We start from the raw sequence: 391 nt of genomic DNA on the forward strand, positions 1-391 counted from the left end.
CGGCCACGCTCACCCCACAGCCATGCTCACACCACAGCCACGCTCACACCAGAGCCATGCTCACACCACAGCCACGCTCACACCACGGCCACACTCACACCAACTCAATTCATGCACCAAAGCCACGCTCACACCCGGCTCATTCTCACATCACAGCCCAGCACACTTTGGGTCCATCCTGCCCCCCTGTCATCCCTCCACCCCCCGTCTCACCCTGCGGATGTGAGCCATTCCCTGCCCGCTGCTGCTGTGAGCGCGGGGCGGCAGCGCCATGGCGAGCCCGAAATCCCCGATGGCGCAGGTGCCGTCCTGGCGCACCAAGACGTTCTGGCTGCTGAGGTCGCGGTGCACCACGCTGGGTTTGTACAGCCCTGGGGATGCGGGGGGGTCA

General features: G+C 65.5%; 1 protein-coding gene across 1 annotated transcript in view; it reads right to left on the bottom strand.

Annotated features, from left to right (window-relative positions):
- Positions 1–372, bottom strand: part of LOC122192020 (anti-Muellerian hormone type-2 receptor-like) — a gene marked incomplete at both ends in the record, with an annotated part of 1,321 nt that extends 949 nt beyond the window's left edge. Inside the window, one exon of the mRNA XM_042892440.1 lies at positions 214–372. Within this exon, the coding sequence (XP_042748374.1) occupies positions 214–372 (159 nt within the window). The remainder of the gene's footprint in view (positions 1–213) is intronic.
- Positions 373–391: the final 19 nt, after the last annotated feature.

This window comes from Lagopus leucura, unplaced genomic scaffold (genome assembly GCF_019238085.1).
Source record: "Lagopus leucura isolate 7727_CA_CO unplaced genomic scaffold, USGS_WTPT01 31542-0_obj-0_obj, whole genome shotgun sequence".
NCBI lineage: Eukaryota > Metazoa > Chordata > Aves > Galliformes > Phasianidae > Lagopus > Lagopus leucura.